The sequence below is a fragment of the Stenella coeruleoalba genome (genome assembly GCF_951394435.1).
Source record: "Stenella coeruleoalba genome assembly, chromosome: 10".
Taxonomy (NCBI): Eukaryota; Metazoa; Chordata; class Mammalia; order Artiodactyla; family Delphinidae; genus Stenella; species Stenella coeruleoalba.
Window position 1 is genome coordinate 60155664 of NC_137156.1, and position 27718 is coordinate 60183381.

Consider the following 27718-nt stretch of genomic DNA (forward strand, 5'->3'; position numbering starts at 1 on the left):
GAAACGATTTCATAAGTCATTTTATGGTTTCTCCGAGTATTATTTTGAGAAACCTAGTGTCATTTACTTGAAACTACTTAACCTTTCACAAGAGGTGTGAAATTATATGCATGATTTAGTTTTTTTTTTTTTTTTTAACTGAAGTAGAATTGATTTACAATTTTGTGTTAGTTTCTAGTGTATGGCAAAGTGATTCAGATATATATATATATATATATATATATATATACACACACATACATACACATATATACTTTTTCAGATCCTTTTATAGTTTATTACAAGATATTGAATATAGTTCCCTGTGCTATATAGTAGGTCCTTGTTGTTTATCTGTTTTATATATAGGAGTTTGTGTATCTGCTGATCCCAAACTCCTAATTTATCCCTCCCCACCCTTTCCCCTTTGGTAACCTTACGTTTGTTTTCTGTGTCTGTGAGTCTGTTTGCGTGAGTTACTTTTAATCTCTGTCCTAGGAGAGGTCAGTTTATATGTGAAGTACACTTTCAGGAATACATCCTCCAGGGGTGATTAGTTAGCATTTGAAAAACTCTGATCAGAAGTTCACACTTGTGAGGTGTCTTTATATTGATGATACTTTTGTTAGAAAGATTTTTTCCTTCGGTGAAATTAGTCCTTTTTGCAAGAGATGTGGATTAGCTAGAAATATTGTACAGGTGGCCCACCCTTGGAAGGGTTCAAGAAACCACTAAGCCCAGCCGAGTGGTGTTCTTGGCATTGGATTCATTTGTTCCTGTGTTTTGTATGCTGGAAGCCTTGGGCAGTCTGCCGAGGTTTGCGGACTCCTTCTAAGAATGGTGTTTTTAAATGCATAAAGCAAATTAAATAAAATGCACAGGGTTATATAGGAAACGATTTGTACTGAAATACAGTTGTCAGGATATTTTTTAAAAAAAATTTGCCCTGCTCCTGGGCCCAAGTAACCATCGTTACTGTGGTTGCAAGAGCCTTTTCCTGTGTTTGTTCTCCCCTGTGCCCCCAGATCACTTCGAGCACCCTTGGAGCTGCTCTTTTATTTTGCAGCAGTCCCCTTCTGTGAGCGAGTACCTGTGACCTCCAGAGATTTGGGGCCGGAGGCTGAGGCTAGAACTTTGCTTCATTTGTCATCTTGAGACAGTCTCTCAATTTAGAGTTCCTTTCTCATCTCTGACTGGAATCTTGCAAATTGTATGTCTAGATGATTGTTTTAATTCTCATGTGAATGTTTTCAAATTAAATTCAGAGTAAATTACTCTAAATATCTCAGAAAAAGAAGAAAGCAAGCCTAAGTCATCGCCTGGATCTCCAGGCCTTTAAATCTAACTTCTGGCAGCTCTTTAGTTTAAAGGCAGTGGCAGCAACAATAAAATACATCCCAGCCTCTTCCAGGAAATGCTGGCTTTTATCTCCACATCCCAATTTATATAATGTTAGTTACTTTATACATATGTGTATACATATTTGTAAATGGGCTCATTTCCCTTCTGGCCCTTAGTAGCTATTAAGTTCTGAGAGTGGTGGTGATAAAAATCCCCTTACCTACATACTGTGAGCTCATCTAAATCATTTATTTTATGTTTGTGTGTGTATGTATATGTATTATACAGAGTTTTTTCCCTTGCTTTTTTTTTTTTTTTGCGGTACGCGGGCCTCTCACCGCTGTTGGCCTCTCCCGTTGCGGAGCACAGGCTCCGGATGCGCAGGCTCAGTGGCCATGGCTCACGGGCCCAGCCGCTCCGCGGCATGTGGGATCTTCCCGGACCGGGGCACGAACCCGTGTCCCCTGCATCGGCAGGCAGACTCCCAACCACTGCGCCACCAGGGAAGCCCTCTCCTGCATTTTATTGAGAGTAGATACCCTTCTGATTTGTATGGGAATTTATTGAAATGGTTTATTTTCTTTAACTTCCTTTGTTACATTTTCTTTACATTTTCTGCCTTAAACGCTACTCCAGGAACTAAAGATGTTTCTTTGCTCTCATCTCCGAAGTAACTAACATTTTAAATGTTTTATTTTCATGTTGTCTTTTTTGCTGGAATCATTGTATATGTAACTTTAAGTGAACATTTTGCCAAAAGATATTTGGTCTCCTTTTTCTTGTGAGGATTTAAAAAACAACAGTCTTTTCCTGAACACCATTTATTATTTCAGTCTCTGTAGTTATTGAATAGAGTATAAATAAAACTAATGAAATTGTTCTTCAGTTTTTATATCCTTTGCCTGGTTTGACTGGCTAAGCATGCAGATATTTTCAGTGTAACTTCATTTTTCAGTTCATGTCTTAATGGGTAGCTTTCGTTTGATAAAGTAGTCAACTGTCATTGCTCACCAAAAATATGAATTAAAGGTGAATAGTCAGATAATGTTCTAAACCTTCTTGTATTCTTCATTTACGTATTATAAAAAGCATTTTATTTTTCCATTACCACCCTCGTGTTACTTCTTCTCAAGGATCATTCTCAGTTGGAAGGATTACATTTGTATCATCTTGGGATGCTATTATAATTGCCTTGAGTTATTCAGAGGAATACTGTGTTAATTTAAAAATTAAATAATATTATAATTAAATAGATTTCTTCTTTTAAGACTTACGAAATACATTTTTAATACAGAAATTTACATTTAGTATGTATTTTAAGATTATAGGTGTTGTTTCAGGATACACAGTGTCATGCTGCCTGTATCATTTTGCAAGTTGATGTTTTCATTAAATAATGAAGTATAAATGTAATGATTTATTCACTCTCTTTTCGCTCCTGAAATCAGATCTGCAGTGAGTGTTTTTAAATATGTCACGTAGAAGCTGAATTGCTGAGTTGTATGCTGTGTTCATGTTCAGCTTTGGTTGGTATTGTGAAATTGTTCTTCCAAGTTAAATACTGATTTACTGATTTTTTTTTTTTGTGGTATGTGAGTACCCATTTCCCCCAGTCTTGGTATTATGTGATTTTCTAACTGGATTTGTGTAAATTGGTATCTGTTTTGTTCTACCTTTCATTTCTCTGATTATTAGTGGAGTTGAGTAGTTTCGATATGGTTACTGGCTATTTAGGTAGTCTCCTTTGGGGGGTCCCCTGTTCATGTATTCTGCATATTCATCCATTGTCAGGTATAGGGATTGCAGAACTTTCTCCTAGCCAATGGCTTTTCTTCTCATTTTGTTTATGAGGACTCATCTTCTACGAGTATTTTTCATTTCAATGTCAAATTTATTAGTATTAAAAAAAATAAATTTATTTATTTTGGGCTGCATTGGGTCTTCGTTACCGCACGCGGGCTTTCTCTCGTTGTGGCGAGCGGGGGCTACTCTTCACTGCGGCGCGTGGGCTTCTCATTGCTGTGGCTTCTCTTGTTGCGGAGCACGGGCTCTAGGCGAGCAGGCTTCAGTAGTTGCGGCTCGCGGGTTCTAGAGCGCAGGCTCAGTAGTTGTGGTGCACGGGCTTAGTTGCTCAGTGGCATGTGGGATCTTTTTGGACCAGGGCTCGAACCCGTGTCCCCTGCATTGGCAGGCAGATTCCCAACTGCTGCGCCACCAGGGAAGTCCCTGTTAGTATTTTCTTTCAGTTTGTACTTTTTAGGTATCATTTAAAAAGCCTTCTCCTACTCTAATAACACAAAGGCCATTCTCTCATGTTTTCCTTTAAGAGCTTTTGTTTTAACTGTTAGATCTTTAAGCCTCCAGTAATTTTTTTTAACATTATGATATTTTTTTTACCAAATAGACAACTAAATTGTACCTATCCCTTCAGTGAATAGTCTATATGTTTTTCCACTGTTGGTAGTACTCTATCTGCTACTGACTGCGTTCCCATATGTATCTGTTTCTAGGCTCTCTGTTCTGTTCCATGAATCTCTTTGTCTCCCCCTTTGCTTGTGCCATCATGTTTATTTCCATCGCAGTAAACTTGGAAACTTGAGAAGGTGAACCAAATATGCCTCATGCTTTTTGGAAAATTTTCCATTATTCCTGACCCTCTCCTTTCCAAATACATTGTAGAATCAGTATGAGGAGTTCATGCAAACCTCGTTAGAATATTTATTTTTATTGAAATTACAGATTAATTTGCACAGAGTTGACCTCTCTGAGGCTTCTCATCAATTACTGTATTTTACCTTCATTTATTTTTTCTCTAACGTATAGATCTGAGTGTCTGACCTATGTCATTTTCCTTCTTTCTGAAAAACTTAACATTTCTTGCAAGGCAAGTCTACTGGCAAAACATTTCTTCAGTTATTGTGTGTGTGTGAGAAAGTCTTTATTTTTCCTTTTACTCTTGAGGGATAATTTCACTCAGAATTCTAGGGTGGTGTTTTTTTTCCCTCTCAGCACTTCAAATATTTCACTCCAGCATGATGTATCAGGTAAAATGAACTGAGATCACTGAGCCGTTAGTGTGAAGTTTTATGTTTATCTGGCTAAGAGCCAGGCTGTGTTTACTGTTTGCCGTAGCTGTAGGTTTCAGAGGCTAAAATTCCCCATAATGTCCTTATTTTGTCTCTCCTGTTGTCTTGGGTTTCCCTAATAGCTCCTTCTGAAATAAAGCCTGTGTCTTTATAATAAAGCAGCTCTCTGTTGTAATCCTGTTATTACACAGGAGCCCTATTGATGTGGTGAGGTGGGGGGAGGAGGGTTCCGTAGCCCCTCTGATTTGGTCTCATTCCTCTTCTGAGCATGTGCGCCTGGGCTGTGAACTTCACAAGTGCTTCTCACCTCACCCCCCTCCCCGTTGTCAGGTGCAGGTGCACGCAGGGCCTGAAGGAGGTTTTCTCTCTTCTGCTCAGACACCAGCAATTAGTCAGTTACCCTTTATGTTTTTGCTCCAGCTGCTGGCTCCACTGGTGGTTTCTGCTCCTGTTAAGCCATGATTCTCTGTCTTTGCCTGTCTCTTCGCTTCTGGGGGACAGCTGGTTTGCCCTGTGACTTGAAGTCTCTGGTATGTCTGAGAAGAGTTGCTGATTTTCAGTTTGTCTTTTTTCTTGTTGTGAGCATGGTTGTGACAGCTTTCAAGCTGTTTTTCAGAAGTCCATCGATGGCTGTCATATATATTTTATATATATATATATATACACACACACACATATATATATATTTCTATGAAAGTCATGATGTCGTAGACACCTTAGAATTTTATTACTGTTGTAAATGGTATCTTTTTCTAATTATGTTATTTGCTTGGTTGTTAGGCATATTGGAAAACTACTGATTTTTGTCTCTTCATCTTCTGACAGCCTTGCTTTTTGGACCACGCCTAATTGTTGGTTTTCGAACTTATTGAGTTGGACATGTAGATAATTTCAGTCCCACTCCTCTCTTTATATGTTCTCTTAAACCTTCAAGATAGATGTTGAGCGTGTTGATAGCAGTTGATAGTGGGATGTATTTCTCTTCTTTGCATAGTTTTTGCTTTTGATGTACCTGGGAGTTTATAGAGTTCTAAAAATTCCTTAGTGAAGCTTGATGTCTATGCTTTGAGTGATGTGATGTCACTTAATGGAAGAGGGTAAACAAAACATCCCTAGTTCTTAGGGTTGTGGTACAAATATCTAGATATAATGTTACGGTAAACTTATTTTGTGGAGTGGAGCTAGAACAGGGTAACACTGACGGACCCCTACCCATGTGTGGAGATCCTTACCCGTGTAGGGTATCCTTTCATTGGTTTGGACAGCAAGAGGGTGGTGTTGGGCCGTGGACTGCTTTTCCTGCCCTTTTGTCAGTGTGGTGAGGAGAGCAAATACACATCTTAGGATCAGGAATCAGTTCAGCTATAAACAACAGGAATTTTGTTTATTGTCACCAAAAGAGTTCACCAAATGAGATAGTAGTTTTCAGAATTACACTGTGGAAATGATTTGTCCTTTCTTCATCATCCATTTTCATTTGGGGGGTAAATTTGTTATTTTGGAGTAGGTTGCAAACCATGTTTGATTGTGCTCTGTCTGATATAACTAGAAAATCGTAGAGGTGGTTTGTGTAATGGGTTTAGATCTTTGGAATCTATTTCTAAAAATCACCAAGATTAACTTGTCATAGCGCTTTGATGTATTTGCAAAAGCATGAGGATTACATATCTCCTTTTCCTCCAACATTTTAATTGTTGTTTACTTTAAACTTGACTAATTATCACCAGCTTACATATCTTTATTTGACGGTTCAATGTCAACCCATGCCAACCAGAGTTTGTATTATATACTAAAGATCCTTTCATAAACTCTGAAGGTTTTGATAAACTACTGTCTTGATGACCATAATGTCATTTTGACCTGAGGACTTTTTCAGATTTAAATGAGCTTGGTGGTTTATTAAATGTCATGCAGAGTTTAAATCCTGGGTAAATTTAGCTGTTGCTTTTTTTTTCACTCCTTTGACTAATGATTCTGTCAGTGGAAAAGGCATGAGTAGTGGTTGATATTGTAATAGGGGTGGAGCGGGTGCGAGTGACAGCGTGTGACCCTTAGTGGGGTGGTTAGATGTCCTGCTCCCCCAACAGTCAGCCTCACAGTGGTCTGCGTGTAGCAGAGAGTGCGGTGAGAGACGGATCGTGGCTGGCTTCTCCTTGGGGCCCTCCAGGCCCTCTGGCCTTGGGCCGGCGGGTGAGCTGGGGGCCTTGGGGGCAGGCTGCGGACTGTGTCCTGCAGGGCTCCAGAGCCCTCACCAGGCCGCCCACGGTCCAGGCTCGGCCTCGAGGCAGCGGCAAACTTCTACCCCATCCCTGCCTCCACGACCTAATGGCGGTGGCGGTGGTCTCCGTGGGTCGCAGTGCGTGGGACACGGCCCCTGATTTGGGCAGCCTGAGGGCCGGCTGGGTCCTGGGCGCCTGGCTCCCTCAGGGATGACGGCTGGGCGGGGTCTGGGGACCTGGCCCTGGGGACCTGGCACCGAGGGCGCCGCCAGCTGAGATCTGCCTCCTCAGCCGGGCTAGGCACTGGCGGGAGGACCCGGGCTGGGTGCTGGACCAGCGCTCCCGGGCAGGGTGACCGGCCCGCGCAGGGAGCCCTCCTCTTAACGAGGCCTGGACCTCGGTGGGCGAAAGTTGAGCCTTGAGATCTTGCCCCTTCTTGTCAGAACAAAGACTAACATTTGTTTGATGGACGTTTACAGCAACATCGTGACCCGACCTCAGGAACAAAGGGTCTGACACCAAGAAGCTTCCAACAACTAACCCCGCCCCTCCCTCACCTTTCCTGTAAAAGGGCTTTGCTCAAAGCTTTCGGGAAGTTCAGGGTTTCTAAGGCAAGAGCCACCCGTCTCCTTGCAGGGCCCTGCAATAAACCTTTGTCCGCTCCAAACTCTGACGTTTCGGTATTGTTTGGCCTCACTGTGTGTCAGGCACACGGACTTGAGTTCGCTAACAATATCAGTTTTTTGTTTGTAGGGATTTGAACCAAGTCTTTTACGTCTTTCCTTTTAGGTGGTTGATTATATCCTGCCACCCTTGGTCTCCTTGGTTCAAAGCGGGAATGGTAAGTGTGACCACATCAGTGAGAATTCCATCAGTTACACATTCTGTTTTCATTCTATCTCCATGTGGTCACGTTCTTGGCATTTTTTTTTCTTTCAAGTGGAGTGGAGACTCTTCAGCTTGCGGCTGCTCTCAGAAACCACATCTCTGCTCGTGAACCAGGAGGTTGGTGATGGCAAGAAGGAGGCGAATGTCGATTCTGACAGCAGTCTTCTGGCTCTCATTAGAGATGTCTTACTTCCCCAGTAAGTCCCATGCACTGCACTCAGGCAGAGAAGTGTAGGGTGCCCAGGATGCTTCTGGCAGACGAGGTCCAATGATGGGCTCGGGGTCGCAGGGACCTTATATTTTTGTCCGGGGGCTTATGCACTCGCTGTAAAAGAGGTCTAGAAAGAGAGGCAGTAACTACTATGCTGCACAGGATGCAGGAGAATCTCAGTCCATCTTCAAAAACATCCATTTAGAACTTTATCTGTTTTCTCCAGGGGACATGACTGGAGTTTTGCAGATTTAAAAATGTTTGTGGCCAGAGGGATAAGGTTTATTATTCAAGGTCCACATGACAAGACTCCTGAACATAAAATTGGGACTTTTCCTGGACCTACTCAGAAATAATAGAGATGGAAAGAAATCTTCCTTTCCTCCCCTCCAAACTCTTGGAATGGAAATTAAGTTGAGTTAAAAACAGAATGTTTTTTTGTGGGGGAGGGATGCTGGCAGAACAGTTAATGAGTATTAATGAACAGAAGGGGAGTATTTTTTTCCTTTTACTCCATTGTTCACACAGCACACACATAATAGGATGACTGCTAAGAGCACCCAGTGCAAATACGTTAAGCTCTAAAATGGCACCTTATAATTCAGACAACACTGTAAATTTTATCAAAGAAAAAAGTTGAAGTTAAAAAAATTGAAGCTTAAAAAAAGTGCATGCCACGTATCACTATTAAATAAATTTTTTATAAAATTAAACAAATGTTGGAAAGCGCGTCAGGCATTAAAGCGCGTGCCTGATCCTGCTTCCTCAGGGCCTGGCCTGCAGTCTCAGTCAGTTCAGCAAGTTTTCAAGGATGGCAGCTCCACCAGATGCTCCCCGATATTTGTGAAACTTCTCAAGATCTGTTCTTATTAAAAAACCTTTTTTTTTTTTGCGCAATATAGAAACCAGACCTAATTATATTCCGAAGAGCTCAACCACTCCTTGTTGGCTTAGGAAGGTATATTTTATGAAGTGTGTAGCCAGCGTGTGACAACCCTTCTCCCAGCTGAGGGAGCCTGTCTTGACTGACGGGAGCTTGACCTGTGACGGCTTGATTCACAAGCTAGCCCCTTGGTTCTTTTTGCTTCCCGTGCTTCTGCAGTTGGCTTCAGGGAGACTCCTGGTAATACATACAGTAAGAATACTTTTGATACTCAGAGTAAGAAAATGATTATCTAAATGAAAAACAATTAAACTTTGTCATGTGGAGCTTTCTCAGTGATAAACTATCAATGAATATATTTTTGGTTGCATTTGTTATATATGCGTGTGTGCATGTGTGGTTTGTACTTAATGTGGGTAGATATAAGATTCCAATCTTGTTTCATGGGGTTAATTAATGCTATCAGTGCCATCTTATCTGCTACCCGACGACTTGTGCTGAAGCATTTTTCAGGACCTGAGATGTCCCCCAAGAGGGACAGGATTTCCTCCAGCAAGACTTCTCAGTTTAACAATAGTTTGTTAGCACCGATGCACATTTGAAATAAAATCTCATCGTTTCTAAAGTCTGCCCACTTATGGAACAGTCTGTAGTATAAAAAGTATTGAATCTATAATTTTAGTGCTCCTGTTTTATTCATTTGAGCTATCATAAATAATATGTATTTCCTTTAATGGGCATCTTTACCTTTTCCAGAGATGAGGAATTAAAGAGGAAAACACAAATGTAAACCACATGGCAACTCAAGAACAAATGTAATGTAGATGAGCTCAGGTTTTGATTAAGCAATTTGAAATGCACTTTGGATAATGTTATGGGATTTATTGGGATGTGGTGTGGAATGTTTTCAAACCTTGTGTACTGATTCTGATGTGAAGTGCAGGTCTTGGCTCTGCATTTAATTCTTTAAGCCTCAGTTTCCTCATCTATAAAATGAGGATAATAGTACCTAATTTAGAAGATTCAGAAATGAGGATTACATGGGATACTTCTTGTAAAGCACTTAGTACAGCGTGTGGGACATAGTACGTTCTTTTTTTTTATTGTTTATTTTATTTGTCTTTGGATGCATTGGGTCTTAGTTGTAGCATGCGAGATCTTCGTTGAGGCATGCGGGTTTCTATATAGTTGTGGCGTGTGGGTTGTTTTTTCTCTTCTCTAGTTGTGGCGTGCAGGCTCCAGGGCGTGTGGGCTCTCTAGTTGAGGAGCGCAAGCTTAGTAGTTGTGTCACGCGGGCTTAGTTGCTCCGCAGCACGTGGGATCTTAGTTCCCTGACCAGGGATCTAACCCACATGCCCTGCATTGTAAGGCAGATTCTTTACCACTAGACCACCAGGGAAATCCCTATAGTACGTTCTTGACAAATATGTAGCACCACTACTGTTATTATTAGGAACATTGTAATCCCTCCTATTAAACTTTAAAATGAAGATTGTAATGGTACAGTGATAGTAATACTACATACTTCATAGAAGTGGCCATTAAATAGATGCTGATGATTGTGCCCACCTGACATATATAGTAAGGGCTCAATAAATATTGTGTAAAAAAATTTTAAAAAATGAAATACAAATGATGAATTCATTTAACTTTGATACTGGAAAACTAGAAACCTTGACAAGGAATTTGGTCTTTGAAGATAGCTCTTGGTAATTAATAAGTTTAGAAATGCTCATAATGGAAAATTCATGTTCTTCAATGAGTATGTGCATATAATGGCTTAAGAATAATGAAGTTTCTAGAGTTTATAAGAGCTATGTAAAACCTGCTTCAATGTGCAAATAGACATATTAACGTCGATCCTTTTAATTTTGTTAAAGTTTTAATCCTTCTTTGACCTTAAAAAATACTTTGGGTAAAGCCAAGGTGACAATCTTTTCACCTGTAAGTGTTGTATTAGTTAAGACGATTTCTTTTTTTTTAATAAATTTATTTATTTTACTTATTTATTTTTGGCTGAGTTGGGTCTTCATTGCTGCACGTGGCTTTCTCTAGTTGCGGCGAGCGGGGGCTTCTCTTTGTTGCGGTGTGCAGGCTTCTCGTTGCGGTGGCTTCTCTTCTTGCGGAGCACGGGCTCTAGGCGCACGGGCTTCAGTAGTTGCAGCACGCAGGCTCAGTAGTTGTAGCTCATGAGCTCTAGAGTACAGGCTCAGTAGCTGTGGCACACGGGCTTAGTTGCTCCGCGGCATGTGGGATCTTCCCGGACCAGGGCTCGAATTCGTGTTCCCCACATTGGCAGGTGGATTCTCACTGCACCACCAGGGAAGCCCCAGTTAAGACGATTTTATTTGCAAACAGTAATACTTAACTCAGACTAATTTGCAAAGTCATTATTTGCTCACATAATGAAGAAGTCAGAGACTTGTGCTGGTGTCAAATATAGCTGGATTCAGGGGTTTGAATTATGTCTACAGTACTGTGTGTATGTCTCTTTCTTACCATCTCTTCTCTGCCTACATCTATGTGGCTTTGTTCTCAAAGAGGCTCTTTGTACTTGGTGGTTAAGTGGCTCCTGGTTGATGATTCTAGCGAAAAGAGTGGATGTCTTTTCTAATGGCTGTTACAAAATTTTCAGGGAGCACAATAATTTAATCTTGTTAAATACCATGTAATACCTCTGTTCCAGGTGCTTTTCAGAACTGCGGTGTGATATGAATGAAAATTCAGTTGTAAGAATAAATATCATATTAAAATAAGTATTAGTTATGGTTCTCAGAACAAATAGGATATATATATATATATATATAGAGAGAGAGAGAGAGAGAGAGAGAGAGAGAGGGAGGGAGGGATTGAGATTGAGATTGAGGTTTATTATAAGGAATTGGCTCACATGATTATGGAGGCCAAGAAGTCTTAAGATCTGCAGTGTGCAGGCTGGGACCCAGGAGAGCCAATGGTATAGTTCCAGTTTGAGTCTGAAGGCCTGAGAACAAGGAGAGCTGAGGGTATACTTACCAGTACCAGTCTGAAAGCTGGCAGGCTGGAGACCCAAGAAGAGTTGATGTTTCCATTCAAGACCAAAGGCAGCAAAAGACCCATGTCCCAGCTCAAGGAAGTGGGGCAGGAGGAGTTCCTTCTTACTTAGTCTTTTTGTTCTATTTTGGTCTTCAGTGGATTAGATGAGGCCTACCCACAGTAGGGAGGGCAATCTGCTTTACTCAGTCTACTGACTCAAACGTTAATCTCATCCAGAAATACGCTCATTGACACACCCAGAATGTTTGGTGACACACCAGTAATCAAACGTTGGTGGCCTGTGGCCCAGTCAAGTTGACGCATCACCCCATCTATCATAGATAACATGAGTGAATGGCTTACTATATAAATTGTGAATATCAAAGAACTGTTACCCCTTCTCACTGTGCATGCTTTGCTTTCTAAAGAGATGAAGTTTAGTTACAAGCATTTGTTTAGTGCCTTTTGTATGTGGAGGATTATGTAATAACCACATATAGAGAGATGGTATTTGAGTTAGACTTTGAAACCTTGGTATGATTGGATGGAAGAGGCGTGGCTACCCCAGGCAGGAATGGGGTAAGCAGAGGTGTGGAAGTGGCAGAGTGGTGGGCAGTAAGCAGACCAGCTTATTTCTAGCAGAAACCTGTATGTGAGAGTTCTGTGAAATAAGCTTGGGAGAAAATGTTTTCTCTCTTCATCAGCCCATTCATTCGCTGATACTAACTGTATCCATCTTATTTCATAGGCATATTTCTAATAATGACTAAGATAGGCACAGCCTCTGCCTTTGTGGAATGGATTGTCGGGTAGAGCCAGGTATTTCATAAATTAATCATTTTTTTTAACCGTAGGAGTTTGTAAGTCATAAATGTTTAAGTATAAGTTAAATAAATATCAAAGCTACCGGCTTAAAACAACAGAAATGTGTTCTCTCACAGTTTAGGAGGCTGGAAGTCTGACATCAAGGTGTCAGCAGGGTTAGTTCTTTTTTGAGACTCTGAGGGTGGATCCACTCATCTCTCCCAGCTTCTGGCGGCTGCCGGGCATCCTGGGTTTATGGCAGCATCTCTCCAGTCTGTGTCTGTCTTCGCATGGCCTTCTCCCCTGTGTGTCTGCCTCACATTCGCCTCTGCCTCTCTCTTGTAAGGACATCTGCCATTATATGTAGGGCCTGCCCTTAAATTCAGGGTGATCTTACCTCGAGATCCTTACCTACATCTGTAAATCGCCTCTGCCTCTCTCTTGTAAGGACATCTGTCATTATCTTTAGGGCCTACCCTTAAATTCAGGGTGATCTCACCTCAAGATCCTTACCTACTTCTGTAAAGACCCTTTTCCCAAATAAGGTCACATTCACAGGGGGTCAGCACTTGGACATATCTTTTGGGGGCCATCATTCATCCCAGTATACAGATGCAGGACCAAAGTCACTGTTTCTGTGCTGCCTCACGTTCTTTTAGGTGCCCATAATTCTTTTCACGTGGCCCCTGCATCTTCACGTCAACAGTGGTTTGTCAAATCCCCTTCATGCTTGCCATTACTCTGACTTCCTCTTTGGCCACCAGCTTGAGAAAACCATATGCTTATTGAAGCTGGTAGTAGTGTTCATTGGTAATGTGGATCTTGTGATTAGAATGTATTTGTATTCAAATCTTGGCTCTGCCATTGACTTGGTGTGTGTGCCCTCCCTTCCTTCTTCCCCTTCCTGCTTCCATTTCTCCTCCTTTCTTCAAGGTAGTTGAAATGCCAGGAACGTAACTGCTATCTGTATGGTTAATGAGGAAAAGTTTTTTTCTGGGAAGAAAGATAAACCACATATACTCAGAAAATTGCCGTGACTTTTTCCAGCAAAGAGATAAGATTGAATTTTAAAGGTTCATGCAGAAGAGAAGAGGCAATATTTAATGGAACTTAAGCCCAGAGTGACCTTATTAATTAAAAGCAGCATCTCTCAGAAGTTTTATATCAAAGTCATTATCAGTGAAATCTTAACATTGAAAGTAGTCCTCTGCTGACTGTTTGAACTTTTTCTTCTGACACTTGTCACGTAAGGGGAGAGCATTGCTCTTTCAGTATTTAGCTATAAACAGGACTAGATCCTCCACTCAGGAAACACATCACTACTCTTGGGGAAGAGGAAATTCTAATATTCCTACAAATGTAAATAATGTAATTTGAACTACCTTGTGTGATTGTTCACAGGAGGTTTAAAACCCTTTCTCTGCTCTCCTCTCCCTCCTTTCTCCCATTTATCATATAAATGATATATCAAGTGACTTCTGTGTGCCAGGAACTCAGAATACAGTGGTGAGAAAGATTGAATCCTTGCCCCTCGGTGTTCTTACAGTATATTGGGTGAGACAAAGCAGTAAACAAATATATAAGGTGATTTCAGTTAATTGTGAGTGCTCTGAAGAAAATACAGAAAATGGTGTAAGTAGGTAGAGAATGACACCTGCCCTATCAGTAAACAAAGGATGTTGTGGCCATCAAGCCCTCAGCCACTGCCACGACCCCAGACTGTGCACCCTGGGGGGATTCAGGATGGAGAAAAGCAGGACACTGGCCCAGGTAGCTAAGGTGCATATCAAAGGAATGATTTCAGTCAGCCCAGACTTTTGCATCTTCCCATACAGAGAAAAGTGCTAGATTCGTTCACTTGAGGTGCCTGGTTTTTCTTTAATTGACAGTAATCTTTTGATGTTCTGACTACCTGCCTGGTTTTTGTTGCAAAAGTTCCTGTATATCCTGGCTCCTCCCTTACTTCTCTGGAGTAGTTCCTCAGATCGACCTGAGAGGCTGCCACTCAGGCTTAAGTCCTCAACAAGTCTGCCAAATAAAACATAATTCTCAACTTCTAGGTTACACTTTTTTTTTTAAAATCGACAAGGGGAAATGGAGGGAGTGCCTATTTTATTTTATTTCAATAGCATAGTCAGGAAAGGCTTTATGCCAGGCAGCAAGCCGTGGGGAAAAAATGCGCTGAGCAATTTGCCTTTGGTAGCCTGGAACCACTTTGCGACATGTTTTGTTCTGTTTTCATCTTTTTCTTTAGCTTTGAGTGTTTTGTATTGAAAAGAGATCACGCTGATATAAATGTGTTTACAGTGTTTTTATGACAGTAGGACATTCAGCATTTCCTCTCCTGGGGAAAGTGAGTACTGTCTTTTTTTTTTTTTTTTTTTAACAATTCTCTTGTGACCTGTACAATCATCAGGGCCATAATGACTTCATAAATTATTAAGGCTTTGTTTTTTAAAATCTCAGAAAGGACTGTATCCTTGACAGCTTAGAATTGTATTTCCTTTTAGAAATTTGAATTTATAAATGGATTTGATTAGTTGCGACACACTGTAGAGTTGATGTCTCTGAAATAATACCCAGCAAAAGTCATGAGTTTCACTACCTGATTTCTGTGTTGGTGGCTCAGAGGACATCCAGATGTTTCTGTATTGCATCTTTGTCTCCCTTAACTACAAGTATTCTATGTTAAAATAGGCATGAACTTGACCATCTTTGATGGGAATCAGAATATATAGGAGTATTTCATTTTTGGCCATTCCTTAGATAAGGTTTTCTTTTTTTGCAGATGATATTTAATTAAACATTTTTGCACCAAAAGAAAGTTCCACTTTGTTCTTTTTACTTAATCCTTTTATGTTTTGAGTGTGTACCTAAATCAGTGCATTTAGGTGGAGTGATTTTTCCTCTTTTGGGGGTACAACCTATGGGAATCTGAATTGGGATAATTTGGGAGTTAGAGTAAAGGTAAAGGTACTTTCATCCTTCTGAATCAGAATAATTCTAGTGCTCCAGTTCTTTGGATAATATTTTGTAAACCTTAAGTGTTGCTTTAGTGAAGTCATTGTTTGGTTGTTTTTTTTTTTAGCCTTTCAGGCCTTCCTAATGAAAATTTGCTGTTGATTCTATCGAAGAAGCCCAGACGTTAGGGCTTACTATCTGAAATTATATTTAATACTTATTTTGAAGTCTTACTTATCTTTCTCTCACTTAAAAAATATAATATATATATATATATGTATGTATATATGTGTCTTCCCACCATTTGTTTATTTCTCCATCCACTGTGTATCCATGTAACTACTGATATGCCTAAGTATCTATGCATCCATGCAGGACAATAGAGTGTCGCATAGATCTTAGGTCACATAAAAACACAAGATTGGAAAGTCTCAGGATACCAACTATTTATCTGATTTATGCCCTCTCTCAGTTCATAAAATTTTGGAGTTGACTCAGGATATCACCTAGTGCAAATTTTGGAAGAACCTGTACAGAAAATGCCCCAAAGAGTAGGCTATCTTCCCCTTTGTCATAGCAGTCCAGGGAAAGTCCGCAACCTTCTCCGAAGGTAGATTTCACCTCCATGCTTTTGCTGTTTGGCAGCCTTCTCTTTATCTAACCCCACACATCTGCTTCCTTTAAACTCTTTAAGCCTGGAATCCACCTTGCACTGTTACAAATGCATTTTAACATAATGCCTTCCTCATAGCTTCCTTTGCTCAGAAACCTTGAAACCTTTAGGTTGCAGAAAATAACATTAATAGTTCTTACCCCGCCATTCAAGACTCTCAGTGTTTTGCCTCTTGCCTACCATTTTATGTTAACATCTGCCTTCTCCACTATACGGTTTCTGCATTCCTGGTGAGATTTACTTAGTACTTTCTGAAATTTCCTCCTTGGAACCTGTGTCTTCCTCCTACCCCCCAGACATCATACTGTGAATATCTGTATCTATACTTATATAACACTCTTTTATTGACTGTCTTGTAATCTCCTTACCTATACCTACATTTATAAATGTTTTAAAATCATTAAACAATTCCTGGTTAGTAAATATGTAGGATTTTCCCAGTATTTCACCATTATATGTACTGCTACAAAGACCATTTTTAGGGCTACATCTTGGGGTGCATACTGATTTCCTTTTGTTGAATCTCTAGATGTGGAACCACTGTGTTGAAAATTAAATACATGTTAAGGGCATTTGACATGTTTTGACAATTTTCTTTTGAAGATGACAAACGGTGTATACTACCAGCTTCTGTTTATGAAACTGCCTGTTTTTCTGTACTCTTAGCTTCAGCTTGCATTCCTTCAGATAGTCATGATGCTGACAATTTTCTCCCCATATTTGTTGGCCATTTATATTCTTCTTCGGTGGATTTTGTACTTTTTTTTTTTTTTTTTGGTGGGATGGTTGTTGGTTTGCAAATAGCTCTTTATATATTAAGAATGTATAAAATATACCAATATTCTGCAAATAAATTTTCCTGCATTTGATTTGTTTATGGTGGTTTTGCCACTGAGAAACATTTACTACTTAAAAACTTTAAAACTGTGAATATTTTTTGGATTCATTTCTCTTTGTTGTCATGCTATAGAGGCCTTCTCAGCTAAGAATATGTGAATATTTACTCATTTTAGTATTTCAACAAAGTTAAAAATTGGTACTTGAATTTTTAATTTATTGATGATACATTTTCTTAAGATATGGCCTGACCATTCTGTCTCCCTTTCTGTGATGACTCTTTCTTGTCCAATGTTGGGTCACCTTTCTTTCCTTTTAATTTGTGTGTCTATTCTTGATCCCACGCTACACTTAACAATTCTAGTGGTTTTGTAAAATACTTTAGCTTTTCTTTTAGCAGCTTCTTCCTCATTGTATTTGTCCTTAAAAATTCCTTGGATATCCTGGAATCACTCTTTCCTCCCAGATTCTCAGAGTACACTCCATTGACATGTGAAATGTGACTTTAGGGTTTAATTCCAGCAGAGTGGACCTTTTCATGCTATGGTGCCTCCCCTTTCCCTCAGTGAAATAGGCACTTCTTTCCATGTGGCCAATTCTTTGGTCACATCCCCAGAATAACTCCTCGCAATAATCAGAGTTATCTAGGTAGCCTGTTTCAATGTTCTGCCAGCCTACCTGCTTGACACTGGTTACTCCAGGCACTTGACAAGGTAGAGAAGAGTCTATCCTTCGGATCCCTGAATATGTGATTTTTAGCACTTTTCTCTCCTCTTGGATAGAGAATTTAGTATGAATGGCTTTTCTTGCCTGGTTTTCAGCTGTTTGGGACCTAGCAAAGATCCCTTATTTGGGGAGGATCCTAGAAGTGGAAGAGAAGGGTGTTGGGACACTATCTGGACAGCATGCTCTCATGTCGATAGCGATCGCAGTCTCTGGCCGGGCTCAGGGCACTTGGAGGGCTCCTCTCCAGCCTCCGTCCATCCAAGTGGGCCAGTTCCTCACTGGACACTCTCCTTTATAGCCATATCAGGAGTCTGGCGTTATCTTTTTTGTTTTGTTTTCCTGCCAAGTCTTATTCAGAGGAGTGCAAAATACAATTACTATCAGCTCAGTTGCATTCTCTCTCTTGAGAAAGACAAGCTTAAGAAATCACAGCATTCTTCTGGCTAGTTCTTGCTGACCATTAGAAACCTATCTAAAATATGTTCAGTAGCTCAATATTTCTATTCTAAACGTATCCATTATAAAATTTGCCCTTCTTTTTCCAAGGGGGGAAAAACATAGCAATATTCTTTGGGAGAATTGTTGCGCGTTAGGCTGGTACAGGCTTCATCCTTCCCTCCTGTTTCAAGGTTAGATAACCTTCAAACGACCTCAACATATTTGTATTTCAGACAGTAAAAGTTTCATCAGTGTTTCGTTTTTAAATGTAGGTTCTACATATTCTTAAGTCCCTTTAAAAATATTTCATATTTTTCAGTCCTCTGGAGTTTGTTTTCTCTATTATATTTCTAACTAATTGTCCATATATTCTTCTCTGCTTTCTATACAAGCATGTGAGTAAGGACATCCCATGGGCAGCTTTTTAAAATTCATAGTTTTGTGGTCCTTTCCTCAGTGATTCCAGTAAGTCTGGGGGTGGGGACGAGGGGAGCTGGTCATCTGGGGTATGTGAGGGACTCCTAAAGAAGCTTCTTACTCCTGCTTCTGTTGAAATTCTCTGGCTGACAATTTGCGAATACCAGTCATCAGTGGAAGAGTGCATTCTTCTCTCATCTCTGACTTTAATGCCTCACTATAAACCCAGCAGTGCCTCCGTTTCCCTGTTAAGGATGTGTGCTGCAAACGCTTAGCTCAGCAGGTGTGGGGTGGTTCAAACCCTGCACATTATGAAGAAACTGGCTCTTGACTCCCTTCTGGGAGAGTCCTTCTGAGCCTTTGGAGTATCCTTCCTGATAAGAGAGTCCGTATCCCTGGGGCCTTGAGCCATGCCAGATAATTCACGCTAACAATGTGAATTAAGGCGGGGCATTGGGCCACACCATATCAGCTTGACCCTCGGAGGGGCTGGAGACAGAGGTTAGCCACACAGGCACTCCACACCTAAGGGACTGACCGCTAATAAAACCCTGGACGCCAATGCTTCCCTGGCTGGCAGTACTTCACACGTGTTTTCACGCCTTGTTGCTGGGAGGATTAAGCTCTGTCCACACAACTGCACTGGGAGAGGACAGCTAGAAGCTTGTTGCCTGATCCCTCCTGGACTCTGTACTATGTGCCTTTCATCTTTGCTGATTTTAACCAGTATCCTTTCTCTGTAATAAACCGCAATCGGGAACATAACAGCTTTTCTGAGTGCTGTGAGTCCGTCTAGCAAATCATTGAACCTAAAGGTAGTCTTGGGTGCTCCCAATTGAGGATGATAAGAGCTTTTTATTTTATAAGACTATTAAGAAAAGGAAAATGCTGAGTTGTTCCTTTTTAAAAACATTTCAAATTGTATGCTGATTTCACAAATATATTTTTATCACCTCTAAAGATGTTCCTTGATTTTTGTTTTATTCGTATGATAAAATGTCTGGTTTTCCTCAATTTGATTTTTATTTGTTAATATTTTATTTATGAGCGATTGGTATTTTGTCTTTTATCTTTGTCGTACATGGGTGAATCTTTAATTGCTGTAACTTAAAAACATTTCATCAGAAAAATTACTAAAATGTGGTACTTCCTGGCTCCTTAAACAGAGTGTTCTACCCAGTTTAACATTTTCTTGACTCACTACCCCCGTTTTGAACATTATGGTGTGTAATGGGCCCTCAGGTCCCATTGGGGGATGAGCGGCTGCTTCCTCTGCGTTAAATGCTCCCTGGACTGCTTTCTGCTAGGAGTTCCTGGGTTTGCTTTCTTTTGTTTTTCCTATGCTTTCAAGCCCCACTTCTTGTAATTCTTGGGTTGTCTTTCTGTAATAGTCCCTCTCCTCCCTTTATTGGCTCCTTTTTTAAGGACTGTGGGCTTAGAGGCCGCATAATTAAGCTTGTTATGTAATGATTTCCAAAATGAGAGTAAATAGGCTCTGAGTGAGAGCCTGGGGCCCTCTTCTCTAGAGGATAAAACATCTGCTTCATGTCATGGAGTTTTAAATACACATTTTGGATTTTTGGAGATGTTCTGCTCCCTCGTTAGTTGGTTGTTCTGGAGAGTTAAGTCGTAAAGTTGATTGGTTAGTTTGTCCATTTATTCATTCATTCATTTGGTGCTCATTAATTGAGCATCTACATGGTGTTGTTAACTGGATAGCTGAACCTAAGTAGGTCACACACAGTATACAGGCCAGCTCTATATCTAGCAAATAACATGGGAACGCATGGAAACTTTGGATGCAGACATTTTGAGTTTTATTCTCTCTGGTAATACTTTTCATTTCAGGTTCTAAAGTATTAATAAGAATGCCATTCAGCAAAGAGTTGACATAGCAGGTCTGAGCCTGCTCTCCTGAGAAAGCCCTGCTTGCAAGGTTGGCCTTGGCTGCCATCTTGGAACTTGGCTCTCAGAGAGCTGCCAGTCAGTGTTTAATTGATGAGGGTAGTGCACAGTGCCCAGACTGTTTGTGCAGACAGTATGGTTTATGCTGGATGCCTGCTTTCATTCTGGGAGTCTGGGATTTTTGATACATGTTAGGTTGCCTATGCGACCAGCCCCACATAATAAATACCTTGGTCACTTGAGTGTCTAATGGGCTTCCTTGGGCAGTAACATCACGCACACATGCTGCGTTTTTGTGGCTGGGGGGAGAGTGTGCTCTGTGTGACTGCTCGTGGGAGGGAGAGAGGATAAGAAGGTTGGACTTAGAATCTTCCAGCCTCCACCTGTGTCTGTCTCCCTTATGACTCAGCTGTGTGCCCTTGCTGTGCTGCTGTACAAAGTCTGTACTATAAATACAACTGTATGTGAGTCTCATGAGTCCTCTAGAATCCCCGAATGTGAGGGTGGTCTTGCGACACCCAAGACAAATGCCTAATGTTTCTGGGCCTCTTACTGTGTGTGCAGCTCAATACTAATCATTTTACCTGCATTGTCTCATTGAATTTTCACAACATCCCTACTCTGTGAGGTAGGTCAGTCTCATCACCACCATTGGCAAATGCCGGTCCTATATCTCCTACATTTATCTCAGTATCTATTTTCTTCCACATGTTTAAAACATGGAATATTGTTTCTGTTGTTCAGAGGAAATGTTAAGTGACAAAAGCACTGAGTGTTTTTTAATCACGTTGTCATTTCAGGTACGAGCACATCCTCACGGAGCCTGACCCCGTACCAGCATATGCTCTGAAGCTGCTAGTTGCCATGACTGAACACAACCCAACTTTTACCAGGTACTGTCACTTCAAATTTTCTTTTCTTTGTTTCTCATCTAGAAAGTGAGTTTTCTGTGTTCTGAAAATGTTGTTAAAGATGATGAGATTCTACAAGGCTTATGTTTGAGTTACCAAAGTGGTAAATTTTCATGTTTTATGGTTTGTAGTATCTGTCATCTGTGGTGTTTTGGGTCATGTTCTCATATTTTTATTCTTTATTAGAGTTTGCATACTGTGGAATTCATAATGCTTTAAAATTATAAATTCTTTAAAGAGAAAATACTAACACATATACTTTTATTCTTTTTAACATCTTTATTGGAGTACAATTGCTTTATAATGTTGTGTTAGTTTCTGCTATATAACAAAGAGAATCAGCTATATGTATACATATATCCCCCTGTCCCCTCCCTCTTGCGTCTCCCTCCTACCCACCCCATCCCACCCCTCTAGGTGGTCACAAAGCACTGAGCTGATCTCCCTGTGCTATGCAGCTGCTTCCCACTAGCTAGGTATTTTACATTTGGTAGTGTATATATGTCAGTGCTACTCTCTCACTTTGTCCCAGCTTACCCTTCCCCCTCCCCGCGTCCTCAAGTCCATTCTCTACGTCTGTGTCTTTATTCCTGTCCTGCCTCTGGTTTCATCAGAACCTTTTTTTTTTTTTTTTTTTAGATTCCATATGTATGTGTTAGTATACGGTATTTGTTTTTCTCTTTCTGACTTACTTCACTCTGTATGACAGTCTCTAGGTCCATCCACCTCACTACAAATAACTCGATTTCATTTCTTTTTATGGCTGAGTAATATTCCATTGTATATATGTGCCACGTCTTCTTTATCCCTTCATCTGTTGATGGACACGTAGGTTGCTTCCATGTCCTGGCTATTATAAACAGAGCTGCAATGAACATTGTGGTACATGGTTCTTTTTTTTTTTTCAGCATCTTTATTGAGGTATAATTGCTTTACAATGGTGTGTTAGTTTCTGCTTTATAACAAAGTGAATCAGTTATACATATACATATGTTCCCATATCTCTTCCCTTTTGCATCTCCCTCCCTCCCACCCTCCCTATCCCACCCCTCCAGGAGGTCACAAAGCACCGAGCTGATCTCCCTGTGCTATGCGGCTGCTTCCCACTAGCTATCTACCTTACGTTTGGTAGTGTATATATGTCCATGCCTCTCTCTTGCTTTGTCACAGCTCACCCTTCCCCCTCCCCATATCCTCAAGTCTGTTCTCCAGTAGGTCTGTGTCTTTATTCCTGTCTTACCCCTAGGTTCTTCATGACATTTTTTTTCTTAAATTCCATATATATGTGTTAGCATACGGTATTTGTCTTTCTCTTTCTGACTTACTTCACTCTGTGTGGCAGACTCTAGGTCTGTCCACCTCATTACAAATAGCTCAATTTCATTTCTTTTTATGGCTGAGTAATATTCCATTGTATGTATGTGCCACATCTTCTTTATCCATTCATCCGATGATGGGCACTTAGGTTGTTTCCATCTCCGGGCTATTGTAAATAGAGCTGCAATGAACATTTTGGTACATGACTCTTTTTGAATTATGGTTTTCTCAGGGTATATGCCCAGTAGTGGGATTGCTGGGTCATATGGTAGTTCTATTTGTAGTTTTTTAAGGAACCTCCATACTGATCTCCATAGTGGCTGTACCAATTCACATTCCCACCAGCAGTGCAGGAGTGTTCCCTTTTCTCCACACCCTCTCCAGCATTTATTGTTTCTAGATATTTTGATGATGGCCATTCTCACTGGTGTGAGGTGATACCTCATTGTAGTTTTGATTTGCATTTCTCTAATATTAATGGCATTGAGCATTCTTTCATGTGTTTGTTGGCAATCTGTATATCTTCTTTGGAGAAATGTCTGTTTAGGTCTTCTGCCCGTTTTTGGATTGGGTTGTTTGTTTTTTTGATATTGAGCTGCATGAGCTGCTTGTATATTTTGGAGATTAATCCTTTGTCCGTTGATTTGTTTGCAAATATTTTCTCCCATTCTGAGGGTTGTCTTTTCGTCTTGTTTATGGTTTCCTTTGCTGTGCAAAAGCTTTGAAATTTCATTAGGTCCCATTTGTTTATTTTTGTTTTTATTTCTGTTTCTCTGGGAGGTGGGTCAAAAAGGATCTTGCTGTGATTTATGTCATAGAGTGTTCTGCCTATGTTTTCCTCTAAGAGTTTTATAGTGTCTGACCTTACATTTAGACTTTAATCCATTTTGAGTTTATTTTTGTATAAATGACTCTACTGCCCAAAGCAACCTACAGATTCATTGCAATCCCTATCAAACTACCAATGTCATTTTTCACAGAACTAGAACAAGAAGTTTCACAATTTGTGTGGAAACACAAAAGACCCTGAATAGCCAAATCAATCTTGAGAAAGAAAAACAGATCTGGCGGAATCAGGCTCCCTGACTTCAGACTATACTACAAAGCTACAGTAATCAAGACAGTATGGTGCTGGCACAAAAACAGAAATATAGATCAATGGAACAGGATAGAAAGCCCAGAGATAAACCCATGCACATATGGTCCCCTAATCTATGACAAAGGAGGCAAGAATATACAATGGAGAAAAGACAGCCTCTTCAATAAGTGGTGCTGGGAAAACTGGACAGCTACATGTAAAAGAATGAAATTAGAACACTCCCTAACACCATACACAAAAATAAACACATATACTTTTAAAAAGTCAGTTCTCGCCTCATTGTACTGAACAATTATTTATTAAATCTCTGTAGTATTTATAGACTATAATTTTTCTGCTTTTTTTAGAATTAATGTTTTTTTTAAAAATAAATTTATTTATTTATTTTTGGCTGCTTTGGGTCTTTGTTGCTGCGTGTGGGCTTTCTCTAGTTGCAGCGAACGGGCTACTCTTTGTTGCGGTGCATGGGCTTCTCATTGTGGTGGCTTCTCTTGTTGTGGAGCACGGGCTCTAGGCGCACGGGCTTCAGTAGTTGTGGCACATGGGCTCAGAAGTTGTGGCTCGTGGGCTCTAGAGTGCAGGCTCAGTAGTTGTGGTGCACAGGCTTCATTGCTCCATGGCGTGTGGGACCTTCCCTGACTAGAGCTCGAACCCACGTCCCCAGCATTGGCAGGCGGATTCTTAACCTGTGCGCCACCAGTTAAGTCCTTATTATTTATTTATTTTTTTAGTTGACATATTTTCATTGTGTAGTGGAGAGCTTTTTGTCTTTATTGAAGACCCTACCTGTGATGATACCAAATTTTTTAGTGCTAGTTGCCTAGGGTAGCAGCAGCTGCTTCACACTTGCAAAGAACGGTTTTTCAGAGAGCACCCAACTCTGCAGAAAGGCAAGAGAAGAGTTGTTGCTTTCAAACAAGAAGACTAGTTTTGGTTGTATGGGTGATGTGTGAGGACCTTTTGGGTTTGGATCCTGTACCTGTAGGTGCAGTGCACCTGTAGAGTTTCCCTTTGATCTTTCTCAGAGAACTAAATCATACAGTCCCAACCACCTGGATTTCACCTGGTCTTCTGTTTACAAGTCCTGCATAGTGATGAGCCAGCATCATATTGTTAGTGCTGAACAAGAAAGGCTATTTGTAGAGTATCTGTATTGAGTGAAAGGCTGACCTAAGACAACCTTCGCAAGGGGTGTGCCAGGGCCCGGGGTATGCCATGACCCAGTCGCAGGGCTGCCCTGGTGCTCTGGGTCTTCAGGTCAGCCACAGTGTGGGGCCTGTCACAGCTCTCAGGCCTATGTCCTGCTGTGAGCAGCCTCATTTGTTTCCAGAGAGTGACATATAAACATTACCCTGTACTCCCTGTTCCACGTTGCAAAAGAATTTGGGGAGCACTTAACCCTTTATATTGTTGGCAATTCTGAATCCTGTGTTTCTGTAGTCTTTTAAAAGTCTGTCCAATGCGCCTTCTAAATTTCTCACTCAGAAGGCACCATTCTCTATTCCTACAGAAGAAGTTTATGTCTAAAGAGTGATCTGTGTTAGGAGTTAAAGCCAAATTCAGATAGTTGTTTCTTTTCTGGACCTTTGATACCAAGTGGGAATAATGTATACTGATTTTATCCTTTCATTAGATGGAACAGATTGCATTTCCTTTTTTTTATGTTGACTCTTGCTCATTGATGTGGCATGTTTTCAGGCTACTTTCTCTTCTTGCCAATTCCTTATTAAATTCATCTGAATATCCTCATATTGAGGGAAAAAACCTAGTGAGATGGAAACAGATAACTGATGACCTATAACCTTTTTATTTTAAAATGGTTAGACAATAGGTTTAGAAGTCAGTTTATTTTTTGTTTTAGTTTGCAAGCAGAATTCAATGGATTAATTTTTATAAACTTTTTCCTTTGTTTTCCTTGCATAATTAATACTTGAATATGTTGTCTTTGTATTAAATTCCAACACTATGATCAAGAGGTCCCCTGGGCTTCCTCATTCCCCACCACTGCTGCACAGGTCTCTCCCCCAGGGCTAATACTTGTTATTATTTTGGTGAGTGTCCTTCCTGAACTTTTTGGGGGGCTATTTAAATTCAGTATGTATAGCTTTGCTTTGTGGTGGTCAGTTTTTTAAAAAATCATAGATAGTATCATTGGGTATGTGTTTTTCTGAAATTTGCCTTTTCATTTATCAAAATTATTTGAAGATCTTTTTGTATCAGTATTTATTCACAGTCTTGGCAATATCTTTGCCAAAATTACGGATGAAAATGGGATTTCATTTCATTTTGCATTCACTTATCTACTGATAAACTCGAACCTCTTAATATTTATTCACTAAATTCAATAGTAAAAGGTCCACAGCCTTCAACTGTCAGTTCTACTTCTAATTATCTGTTCAAGAGAAAAACTCATATATACACAAAGATTTCTGCCTAGGCAAATAATTTTTAAAATGAGAAAAATGGTTTTAAAATTAAGTTATGTTATAGCTATAATAAACACAACTATGTAAGGGTTTGAAAGGGCAAGATACATTTTGAATACTGCTCTACAAAAATATCCTAATAATTTTGTAAACTGAAATTGTTTATCACCCCCAAACCCCATTTAAATACCACTTTGCCTTTTGTAGGGTCTCTTTCTGTCTTCACTGTTCTCCTCTGTTTGCCTTTTCTCTTGAAACAGGATATTAAAATGAGAGTTGTCCCATGTCGATTTTGGCTGGGGCTCCAGAGGTCAAGAGCAAAGCATTAAAGGCCTGTTTCCACCCACCCGCTCTCTTCTCCCCAACCCCTTCTAAAGGGAGGTGCTAGATCCCACAGGCCGTAGCAACCTGTGTGCATTTTGCAAAATCCATTCATATACCTTGAAGCGGGGGGTGGGGGAAAGGAAGTTTTTTATTTCCCTAACTGGATTTTCTTTTTTTTCAAAAACGAATTTTAAGTGCAACATTTCAAAATGGGTAATACATTGCTATTTGGGGGAAAAAAACAATATAAAAAGATAATACCGAGAAGACCTGTTCCTTCCTCTCCCCACTGTGGTCTTTCCTCATCTTCCCATTATATCCCTACGGCTGACTGCTTTATTCCTTTTATGTCCAAAGGCAAACTAATGTGACTGTGTGTTTTGTCATCTCTCCCTTTCACACACAAATAGCATATTATGTATGTTTTTCTACCCTATGACTTTTTTCCCCAATTTTGTTTCTATGTCGATACATAGAGAGCTTCCACGTTGTGTTTTACAGTTATAAACTCTTCCATTGTATAGCTATACCATACTTTGTCTCATTAATGTCTAATGGATAGACTTGAGTTCTTTCTAATCTAGTGATAGAGCAAAGAATGAGTAATCTTATATTCATACTTCATTTTGTATGTATGCATGTACGTCTTACAGGCTAAATCCCTAGATATGGTATTTGTGTATCAAAGGATAAATGCACTTAAAATTTGTTTTCGGGTTCGACCAACTTGCCCTATGGTGGGGACTTTACCATTTTGCATCTCCAAAGGACATGTTTGAGGATACCTGGCCCCCTACAACCTTGCTATCAGAATTTGTTGTTAAACTTTGGAACTTTGCCAGGGTGATGAGAGGTTATTTCATTGTAATTTTAATTTGCATTTTCCTTTTCATGAGTGCAGTTGAATACTTCTTTATATGGTTAAGGACCATTTGTATTTTGCTTTTTGCTCATGTTCTTTGCCATCAGTCCTTGGTCTTGGCAATGCCACCCTTCAAACTGAAACACCTCCTGCTTGGCTTTCCATTGCACAAATACGTTACAGGGCACTAATCCGTTTTACGTCTAACAGTGTCTGCACTATTCCTATTTTTTTTTGCTGTCGTGAGTAGCGTGACCATGGCTGTTACTTTGTATGCTACTTGTGAATCCATGTACGTGTCTCCATTGTGTATCCCTTCTAGAATGGAAATACTGTCTCACAGAGCTTGTGCTTGCCCAGATCCAGTAGATACTGCCAAGCAGTTTTCCAAATTGG

The 27718-nt window shown here is 40.2% G+C and overlaps 1 protein-coding gene across 6 annotated transcripts in view; it reads left to right on the forward strand.

Annotated features, from left to right (window-relative positions):
- Positions 1-27718, forward strand: part of ULK4 (unc-51 like kinase 4) — a 521183-nt gene that overhangs the window by 174637 nt on the left and 318828 nt on the right. For all 6 annotated transcript variants that reach the window (XR_013830122.1, XR_013830123.1, XM_079933605.1 and 3 more), the window contains 3 exons: positions 7415-7466; positions 7566-7710; positions 21184-21276. Coding sequence is in view for 4 of the 6 variants with exons in the window: in XM_079933605.1 (XP_079789731.1) it covers positions 7415-7466; positions 7566-7710; positions 21184-21276 (290 nt within the window). In the remaining 2 variants the exon portion in view is untranslated. The remainder of the gene's footprint in view (positions 1-7414; positions 7467-7565; positions 7711-21183; positions 21277-27718) is intronic.